Source organism: Choloepus didactylus, chromosome 4, assembly GCF_015220235.1.
Source record: "Choloepus didactylus isolate mChoDid1 chromosome 4, mChoDid1.pri, whole genome shotgun sequence".
Lineage (NCBI taxonomy): Eukaryota > Metazoa > Chordata > Mammalia > Pilosa > Megalonychidae > Choloepus > Choloepus didactylus.
Genome location: NC_051310.1, coordinates 131,708,877 through 131,728,839, shown reverse-complemented (window position 1 = coordinate 131,728,839; position 19,963 = coordinate 131,708,877). Strand labels below are relative to the sequence as shown.

The window sequence follows — 19,963 nt, the reverse complement described above, 5'->3', positions numbered from 1 at the left end:
CTCACAGCTGCACTGAGTTTCCTCTCCTTGAGCCAGCTCATTTATATGGCTCCACTGATCAAGGCCCACCCCAAATGGGTGGGGCCATGCCTCCACAGAAATATCCCATCAGTTATCATCCACAGTTGGGTGGGGTGTATCTCCGTGCAAACAACCTAATCCAAACGTTCCAACTTAATCCCCACTATTATGTCTGCCCCCAAGATTGCATCAAAGAATATGGCTTTTTCTGGGGGACATAATACATTCAAACCAGCACAAACCTGTTTGGGTCTTTTTGCATAGCAGAGAACATAGCTTCACCCTGTTGCTTAAAATATTGCTATAAACTGTTAAACTACTACTTTTTTATCATATTGGGGAATAAAATAAGTAACAAACATCTGATTAAGGAAAGGACAAACTGTTCAAGAATGGTGTTAGGTGCTGTGTATTAGCAATCGGTAAGGCCAGCATAGTTTTTGCCCTCTTGTAATTTACCATTTTGTGGGAAGACAACAATAAAATAATTATTAAAGTGTTCTGATAGAAATAGAAATAGAATAGAAATAGAAATCAGGTAATCACTGATTTACTTTGCCTTTCCTTCATCCGTTTTATTCCTTTGCTTTTTTTTCCTGTGTAATTCAAGTAATAGGAGAAAGCTAGGACAGGGACTTATTCTCTTCTATGTAAAAACACCAGGCCAGGCTAGGCCTTGGCAAGTGGGCCCATTACTTCCCATAGTCCTTCATTCGGTTCTGCACTGACCAAGTTTCTTTTCCATCTCCTCAGGTTCCTTTTCAGATGACTTGAGATCGTCTCCTCCTTTCAATTTTTCCAAGAACAGAGTTTTAAGAAAGTTCTGGGAAGTTATTGGGAAAGTATTTCCCTCAAGAAAGAGAGGGAGACATACAAATGTGGCTCATCCAGGGAGTAGCTTCAGATTTTTTTCCTTGCTAATGGGATGGGAGCAAAGAGGTGGCATTTATTGAGAACCTGCTATATTCAAGATACTCTGTTGGGTTCTAAGGGGGCTAGAAAAATGAAGAGGCCATGGCCCTGCCCTCCTAAAGCTGTGTATAATTGTAATTAAAAAGGGATACATAGTCCTTAAAGAGGTGTGCTGACATGGGAGGTATGGATAACTTCTGACCAGAATGTTCTTGGAGAGCTTCATGGAGGAGGTGACATCTGGGCTGATCTTGAAAGGGATGTGGTGACTGAGGACTCAGTCTGGGTGGGACACTGATGCCAGTGGACAGGCAGTGATGGAGCAGGGCATCCCAAGTGTGGAGGTGGCACAGAAACACCATGAAGAGGTAGGAAGGGATCGGGTGCATTCAGAGGTCTCAGTATGTCTTAATGAATTGGGATGCAGGGGCTTTCATTTACTGGCAAGGGAGAAATATGCCAGGAAATACTCAGGAATGCCGGAACCAAAATGGTGATTTGGGAAGTTTAGTAGGACAGCTGTGTAGAGGTTGATGGGTGGAGAGATGGAGATTAATTAGAAGGCTCGTGCAAGTGTTCAAACAAGGGATGACAAGAATCCACACTACGGAGGTGGTGGATAGAATGAAAAGGAAGGAAATGATGGAGTCTGAGCTGTCGTGTGAATGACCCCACAGTTATTAACGGAAGCTTAGCATATTGCTAGAGTATGAAAGGCAATGAGAGGGATGACAGCTGAGCAAGACAAAGGTTTCAAGATCAGTGGAGCAGAATTTACTAAGACACAGACAGTGTAGGCCCTTGCTGCTCTTGGAAACTTGAGAATGGGAAACTGTAAACATGTGGGGTGCTGTTACCTTCCATGTACAAGATGGCTTTTTGCTGTGGATTTGAAAATATTCACAAATGCCTCTTGGAATGTAGTTTTCCATGGATTAAAGAGGTTTGTGTTGAAAGCACATATATATTTTTTTCATCAGTGGTTTTGCTTTTAAAAGCAGGTAGTTAAAAACTTTTTTTCCCCTTTTAAATACAAAATACTAATTCAATTTAGTCTTTTCGCAGCATGGGAATCGGATACTAATGTGGCTGAAAACAGCAGTTTATTTTTTGTGGGTTTGACCATTTCAGAAACTTCACATTTGTGAAAAATATTATTGCTAGGAAAATAAATTTGAAACCACAGTCCAACTTCAATGAGGATTGTATGGTGTTTTTTTTTTCCATTATACTCTTAAATACTCCAGAGATTCTATGCCTCAGAGCAGGGACTTATTATATCTTCACTGCATAGGAAAGCAGAGGACTCCAGAGTGGATTCTGAAGTGGTTTTCCCCATCTACCTCTGGGTTGCTGTTTTGGGAACTGAACTCTTGATTTAGCTCAGTAGTTTTCTGTTTTGGAGAGACATCTGCCAGTAGTGGGCAGCAACATGATTGTGCAAAGCCAAACCTTCTTTTAGCCCCTCACCCAACCAGTGGGAAAGTATTCTGGGATATGCATGCCTCAGAAAGACTGATATACACTTAAATGATAAAGATTTCAAATTCTCTCAGACCAGTATATTTATTTAGTTAGTTAGTTTTGATTCATTATCCTAAGATGAAATTTTCATCCAAGCTAAGTGTTGATATTTATCTCTCTAGCTCATTAGTTGAAAACCAACGCTCTGCATTCTCCCATATCCGCATAACCTTTATGCAGTTTGGTGATATTAAGCTAGTTGAATCAACTCAACTGTATTTAGAATGAGGGAGACAATGGTCCACCTCTACTGTGCACTCGTCAAACTGCCTCTGGAGGACTGCATTCAGTTCCGGGAACCATGTGTTAAGAAGGGCATACACAGAATAAAGTATATTTGGAAGAATAGTCAGGTGAAGGAAACTTGAAGTCATATCATGTGAGGGAAGCTGGGCAGTTGGTCTGGAGATAAGACTCAAACGCCAGGAAGCCATGGTATTTCCCTGCTGCAGTGGGCAGGTGCCATAGTCTTGGCTACTTAGTCCCTAGGCCCCTTTCCTATGTTAGGAATGTCCCCTGCCATGTGTGCAGTGGTGGGAGGGAGGGTCTTCCCTCCTGTGGTGGAAGCTGATGGTCAGAGTTGCTCCTTCCAGTCACTCTGGGCATGAGCAAGGGTCCCATGTTGGCCTAGGATGTGTCTGTGTCTGGTGCTTTGAGTCTTGAGGGCATGTCAAACAGGCACAGGGGCAGGTGATGAAGTTTCTGACTGGAGTCCAAGGGCATATCCAAACCATTCCTATGGCATGACTTGTGGCAGTGTTCCTCACTGCCTGCTTCCCTTGGTTTCTGACCACTTTCTGCCTGGTTTTCTCACATTCCATTAGATTTTGTAAGCTCCTTATTATCTGCCAAAGAATATCATTCCTTTTTGCTTGTTAACTAGTCTAGATCTGTTATTTACAAACAAGACTGACATAATTGCTAAAAACCTGTAATGGTTTCTTATTCTAGCTGGAATTCTTGACTTGGATCCAAGGAGAGCTTTATAGAATCTGTGTATATGTTATTGTCTTAGTTTGTGAGAGCCGCCATGACAAAGAGCACACAACGGGTTGTCTTAACAACAGAAACTTATTGGTTCACAGTTTAGAAGGTTAGAAGTCCAAATTCAAGGCATTGGCAAGTCCATGTGTTCTCCCTAAAGTGGCAGGCATGTAGATTAAAGGCAGGCTGAGGTTCAGCTCAATGGGGATGTTGGGAACTGTGTGGAAATAAAGAGTGCATGCCCTATCTAGGAGGGGTCGCTGCCCCTTAGCTCCAGTCAACTATTGGTGTACTTTTTAAAAAGAAAGTGGAAAACCAGACTCTTATGTAAAATTCCTTAGTTTAAAAAACTTTGTGTGGGTCAGGAAAGCATCACTGTGAGTGGATATGGCTCGTGGATTGTTAGTTTGTAACCTTTGTGTATTTGTGTAGTGGGTATAGCAGAGAATGCTAAAGCTTCACATGGAAGGGTGGCCTCCTGGGCAGGCTGCCCCAGGTTCTGGTCAGCTTATTTTCTTCAGGTCTACGAACACATGCTGCTTGGGCCCACCTTGGACCTTTGGTCATCCTGCCTTCTAGCTGGTTGCTTTCAGTTCAGGTCCCCTCTGTCCAAAGACACCTTCCACTACTATTCTTCCCCTGACCAAGACCTGCCTTCTTAATGCACCCTCTGCATTTCTAATGCTTGGATATATGCTGCAGTTGGACACTGTCCAATGGCCTCACAGTTTGTTGTGTCTGTTTAACTGAGTTGTAAGAACTTTTAAAGCAGGGGCTTCTACATATGTGTCTTTCCTGTCATTTGGAGTGGTGTGGGACACATAGCCGGTGCTCAGTAAGAACTGTTGGTTGACTGTTGCTAGATGCCCACCCTACCAGTGTTTTTGCCATCAGGCTTAGTAGCAGATTAGGTAGTAAAGAGGAGGCCACCAGTTCCCAGATGCAGAATTTAAAGTCAAATCAGTAGAGCTTCTTCACGGATTGAAGAGACATGTTTTCATCTGCTGTTGACCTGCTGCTTTCGGAGCTTTTATGGGAAAATGGGTGCCCAGTGTGTTTCATCAGTCACAGGCTTTTCCTCATTCTTTCCCATCAGAGATACAATAAAGTAACCAATTATGTGTGCCCTGACTCAGATCCCTTCATTAGAAATGTGTTCTGATAATAAGCTATATAGCCATCTTTTTTTTAACGGGTTACAGTTCCACAATCATTTATATCCATTTTTGTAAAATACAAGGTATATACAGAAAGGTGTTAACTTTCAAAGTACAGCTCAACAAGGAGTTATTTAGGTAATTTCAAGAAATGTTGTGAGTTACAGCTCCACAGTTTCAGTTCTTTCCTTGTTGTGAAACATAAGATATATACAGAAAGGTGCTTTCAAAGCACAATTCAACAACTAGCTATAGAGCAAATTTCAAAGAATGTTACAGGTTACTGTTCTGCCATTTCAGTTATTTCCTTCTAGCGATTCCAATACCCTAGCATCTAAAATATTATGCATATATATTTTATATGTTTATATAAAGTTTCAGTATTTGTAATCCTCTGTTGCTGCCCCTTCCTCTCGTTTAATCACTTGCTCCATCTTCAGGGGCACCTAGGCAGTGAGCACCCTAACTTGTTCATTTTGAAAGGGGATGTTGACATTATGGGGAAGGGGGCAGCATCTGATTGTTGTTCGTAAAGAGGCTATTGCCTCTGGGTTTTAGGACCTGTCTGGCATAGGAACACTCTGGTGGATTTAAGTTTCTGAGAGATAAAACTTAGTGAGAGAATCTCTCATAGAATCTCAAGATACGCTAAGGTATCTCAGAACTACTGTTGGTAAGGACATGGCGTACTGTGGCCATTTGGGATGTGGCCATCTTTTTAAGGTAGAAGTTAGTATGCACCTCTTTGTTACAAGAAAAAGAAAACAGTTTATTTTCTTGGTTATGCTTCTCTGTTTTCTATTCCTTCTCTTTTATTTGAAACACATTTTGTGTGTTTCAGACATCTCTTTTTTTCCTACACCTCTGTGAAGCAAAATACAATATAAACAATGCTCAGTCATCTGTGATAATGGGTATTAGGTACACTTTGGACACTGGAGTTTACAAATTGTCTTGAAACCTTATTTTAGCAAACTTTTCCCATGTTTTGGTGAAGAGACTAATAAGCCAAATTGCTAAAGTAGTAGATCTTTTCCTTATTCCCTATTGCATTTGTCTCACAACTGTTTGGCTGAGTTTCAGTGCACTTTTGTTCCAAAAACAAGGACTGAACCATTCATTTAACAAACTTTATTAAACCCCTACTATGTGCTGGGTCTTAGCTGCTGGGGGTGCAGTGGGGAAGAAATGAGACAATGCCCTTGCTCTCCCAGAGATGACTTTGTAGTGGTGGGAGATAACCACAACCAATAAGCAAATGAACACATAAGAAAATTTTGGATGGTGACACGTGCTGGGAGGAGAATAGATTGGAGTTGAGGGAAGGTGTTCCTGAGGCTGTGACATCTGAGACGTGAACGATGGGGGTGTGGTGGGGCAGGTATGGGAAGATCATGGGAAAGAGCATCCCAGGCCAATACAGTAGCTACCACAATGGTCCTAAGTCAGCAACTGGGTGTACTGGAGGCTTATTGAGGTCAGTGGTGACTGGAGGAGGGGTAGGTGCTGAGAGACGAAGTCAGAGGAAAGGGAAGTTTAGAGTTAGCAAGTAGAATTTATTATACAAGTGAAAATCATTCAACAACATGAAATTTTTATTTTGCAGTTTAAATGTATATGACCATGAACAGTTAGATTTCAAAGTCTGTGTCGTGATTTCTGGATTAAATTGGTAACTATCCAAGATTAACAATGGAGAAAGTCATTGCTCCAAGTTGTATGTAGTATATCCCACTTTGAAGCTTTGAGTTGCCGTGGATAGGACACTAGTCATATTAGGAAAATATCATCTAGTGTTATGTCTTAAATCGAATTTGCCTTGGAAGTAATCATGCATGCAATGAACAGTAAGAAACAGCTTCCTTCATCCTTTAACATAATAATTGCTCTCAAGGAGTACAAGAACTTGTGGACAGATGGAGCATCTGGTTATAAAGTTAGCTGGACAGGGAAGAAAACTGTTATGGACAGAGTTTCAGATTTTCTGGGATTTTTTTCATTTCTGCACAACAGAGACCTGATGAGTTGCCAGCACCTAACAAGCCAAATGCTGGACCCAGAGAGCATTTATGATATTCAGCCAACAGAGAACTGCTTTTCTTCCCAAAGGGTGGTCTCCCAATCTGTTGTAGTTTTTGGCAGGATTTTATATCACAATTGAAAACAGATGCCCTTTCTGCCCTTTTCCTTATTCTTGGAATTACTGCTGTTCCAGGGGTGTGAACATGGACCGCTCTCACAGAACTTCAGAATGCTCTGTAGACATACCTATTCAGAGATCTTGCTAAGCAGTTACTCTGCAAATAGAGAATATACACACAGAAGTGCCAGGTTTGTGAGGTTTCGATAATCTGCTTGGCACTTTCTGAATGTTGCTTGTCACAAATCAAAACAGCCCTAAGGTTTAATATAAATCATCTTGCTGGACAGTTTCTACTTTAGCATATTTAATTCTAAATTCTGTTTAATTTAATGCTAAAGGAATATATAATCCTAAAGGAAAACCAAAGTATAGTCTTCTTAAAGGACTATATTGAATATTATTATAGGATGTAACTCTAAAATGTGCTTGTATATGATATTGAGAATCCAGAGTATCAAAAAATCACTGTAAATTAGACATGTATAATAGACATAAAAGTGAAACATAATGTGTGGACTTTGTATCCTGGTTTAAATCAACTGAAATTTAAACTAGTGAACAACTGGGGAAATTTAAATATGGACTGGATACGAGATGATGTTAATGAATCATTGATAATTTTGTTAGGTGTGATAATGATATGGTGGTTATGTAAGAAAATATCCTATTTATACTCAAATATTTAGAGATGAAATGTCACATCCATAATTTATATTAAAATACTTCAGCAAAATATCAATTGAAGCAAATATGCAAAATATTAGGTGATCTAGGTGATGGGCATATGGAGTTTATTATAATATTTTCTCTACTTTCATATTTGTTTGAAAATTTTTATAATTAAAAGTTTAAAAATTATATTTTTGCACACCAGAGCATGCAACTTGTCAATTAAATAACACAGCTTTATGATATAGTGGATGTTGCTTTATTGTGCCTTTTTGCTGCAGCCATAAATAGCAGTGGACCTGGAAACTAGATAATTTCTTCATCCGTGGGACATTACAGTAAAAAATGATAGTACTCTTCCCCTCCTTCTCCTGCCCTTCCATAATCTGATTTTGTAATTTGATATATTATGGGAGATAAAGTAGTTCAAAAGTAGAAGTGAGAAACTTCCTCAATATGATAAAGGGCATATATGAAAACCCTACTGCTAACATCATACTGAATGGTGAAATATTTGAAAGCTTTCGCTCTAAGATCAGGGCAAGGATGTCTTATGTCACTGCTGTTATTCAACATTGTACCATTGTACCGGAAATTCTACATAGAGCAATTAGGCAAGAAAAAGAAATAAAAGGCATCCAAATTGGAAAGGAAAAAGTAAAACTTTCCATATTTGCAGATGATATGATCCTGTAAACAAAAATTCCTGAAAAATCCACAACAAAGCTACTAGAGCTAATAAATGAATTCAGCAAAGTGGCAAGGTACCAGATCAACACGCAAAAATCAGTAGTGTTTCTATACACTGTTTGCTGGGTTGAAACTGTTAAGGACCCCCAGAAGAGCCTTGATCTTTTAACCCAACCTTGTTGGGTGGAACATTCTGATTGAGTGTTTCCATGGAGATGTGACCCACTCACCTGTGGGTGAGAACTCTGATTATATTATTTTCATGGAGGTGTGGCCCCACCCATTCAGGGTGGGTCTTGATTAGTTCACTGGAATACTTACGGGAGCTGGAGCCTACAGAGAGGCTGACACTTGGAGATGCTTGGAGATACAGACTGGAAGACATTTGGAGATGCTAAGCTAAGAGATGAAGCCCAAAGTTTGCCCCAGAGAAGCTAAGAGAGGACCTCCAGATATTTAGATGCACAGGAGCTGAGAGAGAGGAGCAAAGACAGAAGCCCAGAGACATCTTGGAGAAAGCAATTTTGAAACACAAGAGCAAAGGACCAGCAGATGCCAGCCACGTGCCTTCTCAGCTGACAGAAGTGTTCCAGACACTGTCGGCCATTCTTCATTGAAGGTATCCTCACGTTGATGCCTTAGTTTGGACACTTTTATGGCCTTAGAACTGTAAATTTGTAACTGAATAAATCCCCTTTATAAAAGCCAATCCATTTCTGGTATTTTGCATAATGGCAGCATTAGCAAACCAGAACACACTAGTAATTGTCAATCTGAAGAGGAGATCAAGAAAAAAATTCTATTTACGATCACAAGTAAAGAAATCAAATGTCCAAGAATAAATTTAACCAAGGATGTAAAGGACTTATACATGGAAAACTACAAAACATTGCTAAAAGAACCCAAGGAAGACCTAAATAAATGGAAGGACATTCCGTGTTCATGGATTGGAAAACTAAATGTCATTAAGATGTCAGTTCTATTCAAAGTGATTTACAGATTCAATGCAGTCCCAATCAAAATCCCAACAATCTTCTTTGCAGAAATGGAGAGCCAATAATCAAATTTATAAGGAAGGGTAAGGGGCCCTGAATAGCCAAAGCAATCTTGAAAAAGAAGAACAAAGTTTGGACTCACACGTCTCAAATTTTTTTTGCAAAACTACAGTAATCTAAATAGCCTGCTTCTGGCATAAGGACAGACATATGGACCAACAAAATCAAATTTAGAGTTCAGAAATAAACCATCATTGTATCACCAGTTGACTTTTGACAAGGGTGCTGAGTCCACTCAATTGGGAAAGAATAGACTCTTCAACAAATGGTGCTGGGAAAACCATTTGTTTTCCATACGCAAAAGAGTGAAGGTGGACTCCTACCTCACACCACATACAAAAATGAACTCAGACTTTAGTAAAGGTTTTAATATCCAGAATATATAAAGAAATTCTACAAGTCAACAAAAAAGACAAACAACCCAATTTAAAGATGGGCAACAGATTTGCATAGCTATTTCTTGAAAGAAGGTGTATAAATGGGCACATGAAAAGATGCTCAACATCATTAAGTATTAGGGAAATGTAAATCAAAATGATATACCATTTCACACCCACTAGAATGGCTACTATTAAGAAAGCAGAAAATAAAAGTGTTGGAGAGGATATGGAGAAATAGGAACACTTTTTGGAATGTTGGAGATGAAAAATGGTGCAGCCACTGTAGAAAACAGTTTGACATTTCCTCAGAAAGTCAGGTATAGAATTACCATATGAACTGGTGTCCGGCGCTGCCCCGCTCGGTCCCCGGTTCCCGGCCGGCGAGGGGAAACAGGGAAGGAGAGAGAGAGATGCAGACTGCGCGAACTAACCTGGTCATGAATCACGACTCGAACCACACGGCAGTTGTGAAAGCAAGCCCTTTACTACAGCTAGATGAACATTCTGTGTTACTGGTTCCCACACGGGGCACGGCGCCTCGTGGGAGAGCAGCCTCGATGTGGCCGTCAGGCACGGCTCCTTGTGGGCTGTCTCACCCTACCCCGTCCGGGTAAGACCTTTTATACACAATTAACAACCAATAAGCTTCTAGGCTAGTATCGCGTATACAGGATTTCGATTGGTAGGAGCGGGTGGCGGATACATGCGTCACTATGCGGAAACAGGATGCAGGCGCCATCTTGGCTCACTCGATGGGCGGGGGTAACTCTAGAGCAGGCTGCAGCGCATACGCTAGGCCCGATTCGGGAGGCGGCTTTCCACATCTCCCCCTTTCTTATTTATTTTTGACCCAGTGTCTCCAGTGATGAGCGTGCTCCCGTGAACCCAAATGGTTCACAACCTCTTTGGTGCTTTGGGGAGTCTGGACTAGGCCTCAGCCATCCAGCGGCGGAGCCTCTAGCACCAACCAGAATGCTCACGTCATATGGAGACCGGAGAGTCCGTAAGCTGGAAGCAACGTGACTCTCCCTGCAGTGCTTTGCCTGGCAACTGGGGAACAACGACGGGGGCAGGAACAGCAGTAACCAGAGTCGGGGGTGTCACTAGGTGTCTCTGTGCAATGGCTAGGGTCCAGTCTGGCCACAACTAGGACTCTGCCCTAGAGACCCACCTGAGACAAAATTATGACTACTGGTGTCGCCTTTTACACCCGAGAAACAGCCATGCGATTCGCTACAAATTTTGCTCCAAAGCGCCCCACCTGAGGCGACCAGGAAGGGGTATGGTTAATAAATCGGTCACTATCGGGGGTAACAGAGGTGGGAGTCATAGCCATCATAGTGGTAACACGCAATTGCTGCTGCGCTTGAAACAGGCGTTCTAGCAAACATTTAACAACGACTAATCCCACCAATAATCCCACTGCAATGAGGATCCAATTAGTTAAATTGGGCCAAGAGAACCAGGAAGAAACACTGTGCAATAGTTTCTGTAGAACCTCGCCTAACCCGGAGAGATCGACTTTAACGGGTTTTAACTTGATCCCCCCAATTGTGTCTAAACTAGATTCCACCTGTTGGGAGAGATTAACAAATTCAGGAAAATATGACCTTTTCAGCCAATCAGAGACTCTGGAAATGCTTCCGGTCACGTTGGCCCTGACAGGAGTGACACAGAGTTTAACCGTAAGCCACCGGGTGTCACATGTTTGCTGAAGCACTCTCCAGAGTCCATCTATTTCCAGTCCAAGTTCATCTATCTCCGCTTGGAGTTTCTGAATGGCCTGGAAATTTAAGTTCAGCATCTGATTGTGGCGGCGTAGCACGTCTCGGGTAAGGTTGACCAAGCCATTTACCGTTTCCATCGTTATGGCGAGCTGCCGATCTGTCCATGCTTGTAGCACAGCCTGCCCGATCGTTGGGACAAACAAAGAGGAAGCTACACTGGCAGCATTCGATAGCCATTCTTTTATGCCTCTTGGACGCCTAGACTTAGAGAAGGGGATATTGTTAAGTGAAACAACTTGAGAAACAGGGCCAACCCAGTCGGTTGCCTTGACGGGGAGCCAGACATAACTTGGGCGATACACTAGGATAGCGGGGCGGCGAGGCATCCGGGTCTTTGGAACGGTTGCAGACTGTAGGAGCAAGCCCTGGAAGGAAAAGGCACCTTTGAGTCTCCTTTTTACTCAAGATCCCTTCACAAGACTGGCGGCTCTTCCCTGTAACGTTAAGAAATTCAAGCAAGACTCCCTTACTTAACTCGCCATTACCAGTTTCACAAGTAGCATTCGCCGCAACTGTGGTGTTGACAACCTTGACAGAGAGGTTAGCAAAAGAGAGGATCAGTGTGTCATTGGTGAGGGGGAAGGACTCGTTGAAGCTTGTGGAGGAAATATAGTTCCACTAAAAAGAAAAAGGCAGATTAGAAGGATTGCTATAGGAGAGCAAAGAACAGAGTTACCGATCCTCTTTTTGGGCAACCGCGGGGTGGTCAGTCCTACTATTATCGTCTTGTCGGTCGTCGCCATCATCAGCAGGGTCGGAGGCTTGGTCTAATGGTTCAGGTTGTATATTCGTTGGCGTTTCTGACAGCTGTTCCTTGGCTTCTTCAGGTGATGTCACGGTTCTCACCAGTCTTTCCGGAACCCACACTGGTTGACGTCCTGGTTCCTGGGGAAAAACACAAACAGAGCCTCTGGCCCAGCTGAGCACCGGGTCAGGGCCTTTCCACTGCCCCGACAGGACATCCTTCCAACGGACTAGACCTCTATGCGGAGGACTCGGGGTGGTGTGTTGCAGGGCAGGTGTCATTCCTTGTGAATTTTCGTTTAAAAAATTATATGTGAGCAAGGCTACAGACAGTCGAGCTTTTGGGGACAGGCCGTGGCCTATACCCTCTTTCTGTTTTTTAAGCAAGTCTTTGAGAGATCTGTGCGCTCTTTCAATGATTCCTTGCCCCTGAGGGTTATAGGGGATGCCATGTTTTAATTGGACATCCATGTTGTCACAAAATTTTTGGAAGGATTTACTAGTGTAGGCAGGCCCGTTATCCGTCTTTAACGTCTTTGGCTTACCCCAAGCTGCCCATGCAGCAAGGCAGTGTGCAATGACGTGGGAGACTCTTTCTCCTGGTTCAGCAGAGGCAAATAAAACTTGGGAGCATGTGTCCACCGACACATGTAAGTACTTGATCTTACCATACTCTGAATGATGAGTGACATCCATCTGCCAAGTATCCCCTGGGGTGAGACCCCTAGGGTTGACCCCAACCGAGGGGACTGCTCTCTGCTCTGCACAATTGTTGCAGGCTCGGACAATATCTCGAGCAGCTGCACGTGGTATGCTGAACCGCTTAGCTAGGGTACCTGCATTGATGTGAAACTTGGCATGGAATTCTCGGGCTTGTTGATACGGTACCAGCGTCGGAAAGATGTGCAGCTGTCGAGTGGCTACATCTGCGCTATGGTTCCCCTGGGCCATAGGGCCAGGCAAACCTGTGTGGGCTCTAATATGGGTTATGTAAAAAGGGTGTTGCCTGGTCCATATAACCTCCTGTAGTTTGGCAAAGAACGTCCTTACTGTAGAGGAATGTTTAACAATGCCCACCGTTTCTAAAATTTGTACAGAGTTCACAACATAAGCAGAATCCGAGACGACATTTAAGGGCTCGGAAAGGCTTTCCAGGACTGCAATGATAACCTGCAGTTCTACCCATTGAGGCTTTTGTGGTTGGAAGAGCACTGTTTTAGGAGTGTCCCCCTCCACACAATACGCCCCTGTTCCAGAGCTGGAGCCATCCGTGTATACGGTGGGGGCGCCTGCTAGTGGCCTAGGAGAGGTTACTTTGGGAAAAATCACTGGGTGCCGGGTGACAAACTGCAAGAGAGGAGCCTTAGGGAACTGATTGTTAATGGGACCAAGAAATGTACACCGGAGAATGGCCCATTGATCTATGCATCCGGTGAGTATCTCAAGCTGCTGGGAAGAATAAGGCACCCTGAGATTTTTGGGCTGCTGACCGAAATGCTGCACAGCCCTTTTAATGCATTCTAGGGCCAAGTCTGCAACCGCTGTAGGATAGTGCTCTAGGACTTTTTTGGGGGAAACTCCAGGGTGGACCCAGAGCAGCGGCCCCCGCTGCCACAGTACCGCAGTGGGCTGTAATTCTGTCGGCAGCACGCAGGCTTCAAAAGGCTCATCAGGGTCTATTCTCTTCAATGCAGCGCCACTGAGTGCCTGTTCCACCTGGCATAGTGCTCGCCTTGCCTCTGGAGTGAAGCTTCGAGGTGAGTTTATATTAGAATCCCCCTTCAACAGGTCGAACAAAGGTGTTAGTTTGACATTGGGTATTTTTAGGTATGGACGGATCCAATTGATATCCCCCATGAGTTTTTGTAGATCATTGAGAGTGTGTATATTGTCTAGCCTGAGAGACACCTTTTGGGGGGAAACATGAGTGGGTGCGACTTTCGCCCCCAGGAAAGTGGTAATGTCAGTCATTTGGATTTTTTCAGGGGCAATCTCTAGGTTAGCTTCTCTAAGACTAAGGACTAAATGTGACAAAACTGTTTTAAGAAGATCTGTGTCTCTATGGGCTAAGAGAATGTCATCCATATAATGGATGATTTTCACTTGAGGGAACTGCTGCCGAGTGCTAGCTAGCTTCGCAGCGACATACAGCTGGCACATGGTAGGACTATTAGCCATGCCTTGGGGCAGGACTGTCCATTCAAAGCGTTGACAGGGCTCCTCTTGATTACTAGAGGGCACAGTAAAGGCAAACTTAGGGGTGTCTTCAGGGTGGAGCGGAATAGAAAAGAAGCAATCTTTCAGATCTATGATGAAAATCGACCAGTGCTCCGGTAATGCCGAGAGGAGGGGCAGTCCCATCTGAACGGGCCCTAAAGGCTCCATGCAATCGTTAATAGCTCTTAGATCATGTAGCAGTCTCCATTTACCAGATTTCTTTTTTATTACGAATATAGGGGTGTTCCACGGTGACGTGGAAGGGGCGATATGGCCCTTTTCTAGTTGTTCTGATACTAGGGCGTGCAACGCTGCAAGTTTTTCCTGTGGCAAGGGCCACTGAGGCACCCACACCGGAGCCTCGGTTTTCCATTTTAGTTTTATAGGTGTGGGTGGGAATCTCTCCTCAGTGGCCCCTATGAAAAACCCAAGCCTCGTCTGTCAGACTTGGGGGCAGCTTGTATAGGCTCCGCACGTCCGTGCAGTGAAGCTCCTAAACCCTTGCCGGGGGTATACCCCATTTCTTTTAGCAGTCGCTTAGAGGTTGGGGAGTAGCCGCTAATTAAAGTAACGTCCATTTGGGTCAGAATGTCTCTTCCCCACAAAGACACAGGCAGGGCTAATACATAAGGCTGGAAACTGCCTTGGTGTCCTTCTTCATCGGCCCAATGAAGGGCAGCTGCACTGAGCATGGGCGCTGAAATTTGGCCTATTCCTCTAATGGGCTCTTCCGCCCTGCTCGTTGGCCAGGTGGGGGGCCATTCTTGTTGTCTTATGATAGACCGATCGGCCCCTGTATCGAGCAGGCCCAAGAAAGATCTGCCTTGCACCTTAATGGTTAGCATAGGTCGAGACTCCAGGGACATATGGAGTCCCTCAAAAATCGCTCCACTGGATCCGAACCCTTTTTCCCCTCTCTGTCTGATTCTGCTTGGAAAGACTGCATGTAAGCTGGGTAAGAGCAGGAGCTGCGCCAGCTTATCACCTTCTGCAATGACTAAGGTGCCCCGCTGAGATTGAACCATAACTTGGGCACGGCCTGTGAAATCTGAATCTACAAGTCCTGGTATAACTGTTAATCCTTTCAGGGCCGTGGATGCTCTTCCCAATATGAGCCCTACAGTACCAGCCGGTAAGGGCCCCTTGAAGGAGGTCCCTACTAACTGGACACCCATGGAGGGGGTTAGTACGAGTCTGGAGGTGGCACAGAGGTCCAGTCCTGCTGAGCCGGGGGACGCACGAATTTGATCGGATCCTGTGTTGTCGAATGGCATGCAAGGGGGTCCGTCGAAAGGGCGGACCCCCTCTTCCCGTTTTTTGGAATCTGCTCGGGGCGGCCAGAGAGGCGTCTACCCTGCGCATCGAAAACCGATTTACAGTCTTCTGCGCGGTGGGGGCCTTTGTGGCAACGGCCACACGGCCTGGTTGCTGCACCTGGTTCGCCAAACCGTTGAGTGGCAGGGGGTTGACGTCTATTGGGACAATCTCTCTTAAAGTGCCCTGATTGGCCACAGCCATAGCACCCGTTAGACTTTGCCCCTAAGGTTCTCGGGCTTTTTGTAGCCACCTGTAGGGAGCTGGCTAGCATGGCAGCTAGACCTGCATTAGTTAAAGGGCTGCCAGCATCTCTACAGAGCCTGACCCACTCTGTCAAATTTTTTGCTCTGTTTTGTGCCAGGATAACTTTGCACTCCTTGTTGCACTGCTCAAAAATCATTTGCTTAACCACAGTCTCTGCTACTCCTGGATCTGAGAAGATTCTCTCAGCTGCGGTTTGCATCCTGGCTACAAAATCCGCAAATGGTTCTGTGGGGCCTTGGTGTATATTGCTGAGTGAGGCCTGAGCCTCTCCCTCACCTGTTAGCTTTTTCCAGGCACCCACAAAACAGCGGAAGATCTGGGCATAGACCTCTTGTGGGAAACCCGTTTGGTTCTGGGCATGGGCGCCTCTCCCCAACAGCATGTCAGCATTCCACCCGCCACGTCTCCCCGCCGCATTCCTTGCGGCCTGCTCTTCAGCTAACTCCTCAAACCATGCTTTCCAATCTATGAATCGGCCTGACGGCAAGCAAGCACGGGCTAGCTGAAAAATATCTGCGGGTGTATGATTTAGAGCAGAGAGGTTCTCGATCATGTTCAAGGTATAAGGGGCATTGGGGCCATACTGATGGACGGCCTGCCTCAATTCCCTCAATAGTTTGTAATCATATGATTCGTGCCGATTGCCACCTTGGGGATTGATAATAACCGGGTACATTTCTGAGACTGGCTGCGGCTCAAGTGGCTGGTAGCCACCCAGCATGCCAAAAGGTCTAAATGTTGTGAAAGGGTTCCATCTCCAGAAATGTCTCCCACCACTACCTAATGGCAAAGGGTCCTGAGGGCCTGTATACTCGGGCGGGGGGTACGGCAAAGGTTGCCCCTCCCCTGACCGACCCATCGGGGTTTCCGGGTCTGGCAGCAAAGGATAATTACATTTACTGGGCATGGCCACTAGAGGGAGCTCTCGGCAAGGTCCTTTGGTGGGACCGCCCAAGGCGTCAGTTGGGAGCTGGGGTGTCCCTGGGGGTGCAGCGGTAGACATTGGCGGGGCGGAAGGCCGCACGGGTGTGGCGGGAGGCTCCTCCCACTCAATTAGCGGGGATGCTTCCGCCTTCTCGTCAGTATCGCTATCTGACTCTGAGTCAGAGTCACTGGACTCCGGCGGTTTGCCCTTACAGGAGCCGTCCGCTGACGAAACTGACTGGGTTTCTTGGAGCGCGCACCGTGCTTCTTGCAAGACAGAGGACGGGCTTAGGCCGGTAGCCGATTCTAGTTCAAGGACCGCACGGACGGTCTCCCATATGGGTACTAGAATCGGGTCCATACACACGCCCGTCTGGCGCGCTCGGTCTATGTCGCGACCGAGCTTCATCCAAGAGGGTAGGCTAAGGCTGCCGGTGCAGGCAAACCAAGGGGCAAAAGTATCAACATCATCAAGAAAACGCTGAAGGGAGCTTTTCCTGACCGAGATACCCCGTTGTTTCAAAAGGTTCTTTAAGGGAGCTAAGAGAGGTGAACTTCCGGACTGCCCCATGATTGCAGTCGGCACTATACTTCAGTCACTCGGAGAGCTCTTCCGAGTCCCCCGGGGTCACCTGAAAACCCACGGGCCCTAACTATCATGTAATAAGACGCACTCACCTTCTCGCGTTGATCAGGCGCGGGAAGTCCGCCGTAAGCTCAACGCGCAGCGCTGCTCTCCTCACAGAGGGGCCGTCGAGAGCGAGGCAGGAGGAGGAGCTTCCCCGTACGGGCCACCACTTGTCCGGCGCTGCCCCGCTCGGTCCCCGGTTCCCGGCCGGCGAGGGGAAACAGGGAAGGAGAGAGAGAGATGCAGACTGCGCGAACTAACCTGGTCATGAATCACGACTCGAACCACACGGCAGTTGTGAAAGCAAGCCCTTTACTACAGCTAGATGAACATTCTGTGTTACTGGTTCCCACACGGGGCACGGCGCCTCGTGGGAGAGCAGCCTCGATGTGGCCGTCAGGCACGGCTCCTTGTGGGCTGTCTCACCCTACCCCGTCCGGGTAAGACCTTTTATACACAATTAACAACCAATAAGCTTCTAGGCTAGTATCGCGTATACAGGATTTCGATTGGTAGGAGCGGGTGGCGGATACATGCGTCACTATGCGGAAACAGGATGCAGGCGCCATCTTGGCTCACTCGATGGGCGGGGGTAACTCTAGAGCAGGCTGCAGCGCATACGCTAGGCCCGATTCGGGAGGCGGCTTTCCACAAACTGGCAATCCTATTGCTGGGTATATACCCCCAAAGAATTGAAAATAGGGACTCTAACAGATACTTGTACACTGATGTTTGTAGCCACAGTATTCACACTTGCCAAAAGATGGAAGCAATTCAAGTGTCCATCAACAGATGAATGAAAAAACAAAATGTGGTATATAGATACAATGGAAATAATGGAAAATATTATTCAGCTGTAAAAAGGAATGCAGTATTGTATGTGCGATAATATGCATGAATCTTGAAGATATCATGTTGGGTGAAATAAGCCGGACACAAAAGGACAAATATTCTAATATATGATCAATATGAAATACTTAGAATAAGGAAATTCACAGAGTGAGAGACAAGAATACAGGTTATCAGGGGCTGGGGTGAGAGCAGGGAATGGGGAGTTAATTCTTCATTTGTACAGTTTCTGGTTATGGTGATGGAAACATTTTGGTAATGGATGGTGGTGAGTGTAGTTAACACCACTGAATTATATATTTGAATGTAGTTGAAAGGGGGAGTTTTAGATTGTATATATGTTACTAGAATAAAAATTTTTCAAAACCCATAGGATTGTACAACACAAAAAGTGAACCCTAATGTAAACTATAGACTACAGTTAACTGTGTAATTATAATAATATTTCATCAATGATAACAAACTTGCCACACTAATGCAAAGTGTTGATAATAGAGAAAAATGTGTATGCGGGGAGAGGTATATGGAAACTCTGTATGTTCTGCATGATTTTTCTATAAACATGCAATTTCTCTAATAAAAAAATTAAAAAAAATAAAACTGGAACATATGGAATCTGAAAACTGCTATTTTGAATATTTTGCTTCAACCTCAAGTTTTAAAAAAGAACAATCTTAAGTTACAGTTACCCAAGTCATTTCTTTCTTTCAAAATGTATATTCTACAACCTGAATTATATTAATTTATATAGAATGATTGGCACCATCTTAAGCACATAAATGCCTTTCTCTTTCCTTCCCCATTCAGAGATCTTGGAGTTGTCCTTGTCACATCCACGATGCTGTTTCTTCAGACAGCATGTTTTTGATCAGGGTACCTCAGCCCTTACTCTCTCCCCTTCCCCCTCATCTCCTGCTGATCTTCTCCCTTTTTCCAATCTGGAGGACCAAGAGTGGAAGCGGGGTGCAAATAGAAGGTAACAGTCACAGTTCACATCCTGTTTACAAAATATGACACTTTGGATGGAGAGTTTAAGGGATATATTTGGATGAAGCTCTTCATAGAATCATAAAATTTTAGCGCTGGAAGGATCTTGAGAAGTGGTTCTCAGCCTCATTTTAGAGTGGAGGAAATGGAGACCTATATGCGTAGCAACTTGGGTACAGCTAGTTGGCACAGAGCTAAGAAGAAATGTCACATCTTTTGATTCCCACCCCTGGCCAGCTAATTTCCATAAATTTTCCAAAAATTTCCCAGACCCGCTGTGCCTGCTCAGCTACTGTTCGGCATGGGTGAAAATGGTAAGGAAGTCCCGAGTGTTATTCAAGGGAATTTATGAACATATAGACATAGCCATTGTAGTAGGACATGCTTCTGTAACTGAAGTTAAAGAATCTTGTGGATAATCTGGAAAAGACAGAAATATGTCAAAAGGAAAATAAAACCACCCCTATGTACTACTACAGAGTCCCATTAACATTTTGGTTCTTACCAGTTTTTTCCTGTGCACATATGTATATGTGTATAATTAGAATGAATATATTGTACATGTAGTTTTGTGTCTTGTTTTTCACTTACTATATCATGAGCAGTTTCCATGTAGTAAATTGTCTTAGGGTCTGAATTTTAATAGCAGTAAGTTTTTAAATGGATGAAGTATAATTTTCAAAATTTCCCTTATGAGATGATTGAGTTGTT

General features: G+C 44.6%; 1 protein-coding gene across 6 annotated transcripts in view; it reads left to right on the top strand.

The window, feature by feature from the left end:
- Positions 1 to 19,963, top strand: part of GALK2 (galactokinase 2) — a 174,491-nt gene that overhangs the window by 136,285 nt on the left and 18,243 nt on the right. The window contains exon 9 of one of the 6 annotated variants that reach the window (XM_037834027.1): positions 19,073 to 19,241. The exons of the other annotated variants lie outside the window; for them this stretch is intronic. Within the exon in view, the coding sequence (XP_037689955.1) occupies positions 19,073 to 19,241 (169 nt within the window). The remainder of the gene's footprint in view (positions 1 to 19,072; positions 19,242 to 19,963) is intronic. 6 annotated transcript variants of the gene reach the window in all.